Source organism: Haliotis cracherodii, unplaced genomic scaffold (assembly GCF_022045235.1).
Source record: "Haliotis cracherodii isolate W230 unplaced genomic scaffold, xgHalCrac1.p SCAF_9, whole genome shotgun sequence".
In the NCBI taxonomy this organism is placed as follows: domain Eukaryota; kingdom Metazoa; phylum Mollusca; class Gastropoda; order Lepetellida; family Haliotidae; genus Haliotis; species Haliotis cracherodii.
In genome coordinates this window covers 30931803-30934946 of record NW_027266343.1, presented here as the reverse complement: position 1 = coordinate 30934946, position 3144 = coordinate 30931803, and the positions used below count along the sequence as shown (strand labels likewise).

At 39.0% G+C, this 3144-nt stretch overlaps 1 protein-coding gene across 1 annotated transcript; it reads right to left on the bottom strand.

Moving 5' to 3' along the window:
• Window positions 1-2593, bottom strand: LOC139453181 (uncharacterized). The gene is made up of 3 exons (XM_071234811.1): window positions 2458-2593; window positions 1136-1974; window positions 1-454 (listed from the first exon to the last, which is right to left on the bottom strand). The coding sequence occupies exons 2-3, from the start codon at window positions 1968-1970 to the stop codon at window positions 225-227; spliced, it is 1065 nt and encodes a 354-aa protein (XP_071090912.1). The 5' UTR covers window positions 1971-1974; window positions 2458-2593; the 3' UTR covers window positions 1-224.
• Between the last annotated feature and the right edge of the window lie 551 nt (window positions 2594-3144).

The following is a 3144-nucleotide window of genomic DNA, read 5'->3' as shown; positions in this document are numbered from 1 at the left end:
TCAGCATACTGGAACAAATCGTAGAAGATTTAAAATACTTCACCGTAACAACATTGCGTTTTGTCACGCAGTTCATTAAATTCATTCAGTTCACGCAAGTTATTAATCTATACATATCTTTTCATGGATATTGGCAGAAAGTTTAAACTCTTCTTACAGAAAATGTGTTCAAAGCATTTACATGCTACTATGAAACATAGAACATATATTGTATGTCGTATCCTTCAAGTTTTCAAATATGCAGAGATGACTTGTTTATCTCTCTCTAGTATCTTTTCAGTTGGAAACATCGACCATCCTGACTTCAACTCATTTTCAAATAGTCTCACGGTCGTGTCACTGGAGTCAACAAAGTGGACCTCTCGCAGGCTACCCCCAATAACATTCTCGTCAAAACTTTTAACAGCACGCACGTAGGTCTCAGCACACTGGCGCGCTGAGGTAACCATGACAGCTGAAATGTAATCAAGTAATCATAAATGAGCGAGAAAACTCAACATTGCTTTGGGGATAAATCAGTAACCAGTATTATTTCTATGTTGAAGGAAATTCCTTTTTATAATGATTTTGTGCATTCAAGTCTCAATAGTGATTAATTTGTAATTTCTGCACTGGAATTAGAAATCGTCTCTATCTGGTTAGGATAACCATGTAAGGCTATATTGACAAGTGAAGTGGTTTTTTTTGAGTGACTTGAATCAGATCGATTAGGACTGCTAATTAATGCGAGCATAACACCTTAACATACAAAAGGGCTATTGCACTGTAAACGATATTCCAAGTATTTATTCTTTGTAGGTTTCTATGGAAAAATAATAAAGCGTCACATGATTTTGCATCCGTTGTAAATTGATGATTTCTACCAACTGTCCCCATAAAGGCTAAGGAAAGAGGGGCGGTCGGGTAGCCTAGTGGTTAAAGCTTTCGCTTGTCACGCCGAAGACCCGGGTTCGAATCCCGACATGGGTACAATGTGTGAAGCCCATTTCTGGTGTTCCCCGCCGTGGTATTGCTGGAATATTGCTAAAAGCGGCGTAAAACCAAACTCACTCACTCACTAAGGAAAGAACAGTAATTATGAGAAGAACAGTATGAGAGAATAGGACACACAGGAAAAACGTGTGTTCTAATGTACCTGATGTAATGACTGGAATAGCAATCGAAGTACAACTTCTATTCCAAACTTCACAAAGACATCTGAGAATGGTACTGTGCAGGTTCTCCAGATATTTGGTAGCTGCCGTCGTTGATGACAAACCATGGCAATAAATAACTAAAGTCCCTCTGTCATCACCACGACATGTTACCGTCATGTCTGTGACTGGAATAGGTGATTTCTTCTTAAAGATTTCAAAAAGATTTCTTCCATGCACAGCATCTTCAGGACATGGATCATTCCCTTGCATAAGAGTTTCGTTTGTAGGATTGACGATAACATCAACTGGCAGACTGTCCAATGCGGCTTTGTATGTTTTGATTGTCAGTAGTTTACCCCTCATTGTGAATCCTTGAACCTCTGGAAATGCGACATCTGGTTCTCTAAACCTCATGAGCCCATGTGAATTTCTATACTGGCCAAAGTGTTTTTGTATTCGTCTTTTTGTTCTGTGGAGTAACTCCCATTCGGACGCAAAAATGACAATTTTGTTCTGCGTCTTGAGGTACTTTATATAAACGTTGTCAACAAGAGCATCTTGAGTCGCTGCTTCCACTTTAACATGGTCAGCTTCATCAACACTAAGTTCATCCTGTAAGATCCCCTGGATTCGTTGAAGTATGTCTTGGACTTCATGGTTGTTCCTGGTAAAACTGATCCGTCTTTGCGTTACTGAAACACTCTGAACATCACAATAACGCATTAGCTTATCTTCGCCAATGAGAGTTTTCAGTGCTTCAAACTTAATTTGATCCACAGTGATGGGTTCATGTGTATGTTGCCTCCGGAACAGTCCTCTCAGTTTCCCGTTCATTGTTCTGTGGAGCAAACAGAACTATATTAACATGTTTTAAGTAACAGGAATTTCAAAATTACACCAAAGTAACATCCACAGAACGATTTAGTTCACAAACATGAATTACATGTATCATTAAATTAATTTAATATGAACATAATGCATAGATATATACATGTATGTTGTTGATATACACTCAGAAGTTAATTTGAAACTAATGTATTCAGGACAAGTATCAATTTAGTCTTGTATTGGTTTCATGAGTTTTTCAGCGGAATGAATTGTGCGTCGCGCCACATGAACCTTTATCAGTCATTAGTCATGGATCGACTCAAATTTGATAAATTCAAACATCAACGCCTGAGTATAACCAGTCTCGGTTATCTGCTAAAACAGATTCCATTGGGCATAAAAGATCACTGAACAGCGAACGGCGAACACAAGCACATATGTACAATGAAAGAAGCACCTGGAAAATAACTCTAACACGACAACATAATCTTACCGCTTCAGCTTTCGGGGATACCGTTTCCTTTCTCCTGCCAGTGTAAAGTAGTGTAAATGTTACAGTCCACGGTTATGTCTGTCAATACGTGGAGACCGTCATACGATGTGACATATTTACAAAACGAAACAAGGAAACACCCCTCTGATCCGCTATTAAAGGGGAGTAAGTTTTTACAGAGAACTTCTGAATTTACTTTTTGAGTTGTGTTAATTACAAGTTGTGGGTTCGAATCAAAAGAGCATAACAACCTTTTTGTAATATTTTTCATCAGTCTTTACATAATACAAGCCACATCATCATCATCATTTAATAGTACAATCATCTATAATTATAAGCATATATTCATCTCTGTGATTGAGATCTCTACTGTACTTCGAAATTGGAAATATTGTATTTTTGCAATGTCATAACTTATACTCTTCTAAAATAAGGTGGGGGCACGGGTGGCCCAGTCGTCTAAGGCACTGCTGTGCAGAGTTGCATCCCCTGGGCACACCAGGAACCTATGATTGTGGGTTCAAATCCCGGTTCGCCCCAATTTTTTTTCTAGGTTTGTCAGCACCATACCCGTGCTCGTGGGTTTCACCGAAGTGGTAAACGTCTAAGACCTGCATCACTTCGGGCTTTCCTCCCACATTAAGCTGACACGCCGCGATATAACTGGAATACTGTTAAAAGCCGCGT

Coding starts and splice junctions, on each gene's coding strand:
- LOC139453181 (XM_071234811.1), bottom strand. CDS start 1,970: ATGAACGGGAAACTGAGAGGACTGTTCCGGAGGCAACATACACATGAA. Junction 455..1,135: donor TATTCCAGTCATTACATCAG/GTACATTAGAAC, acceptor ATTACATTTCAG/CTGTCATGGTTACCTCAGCG.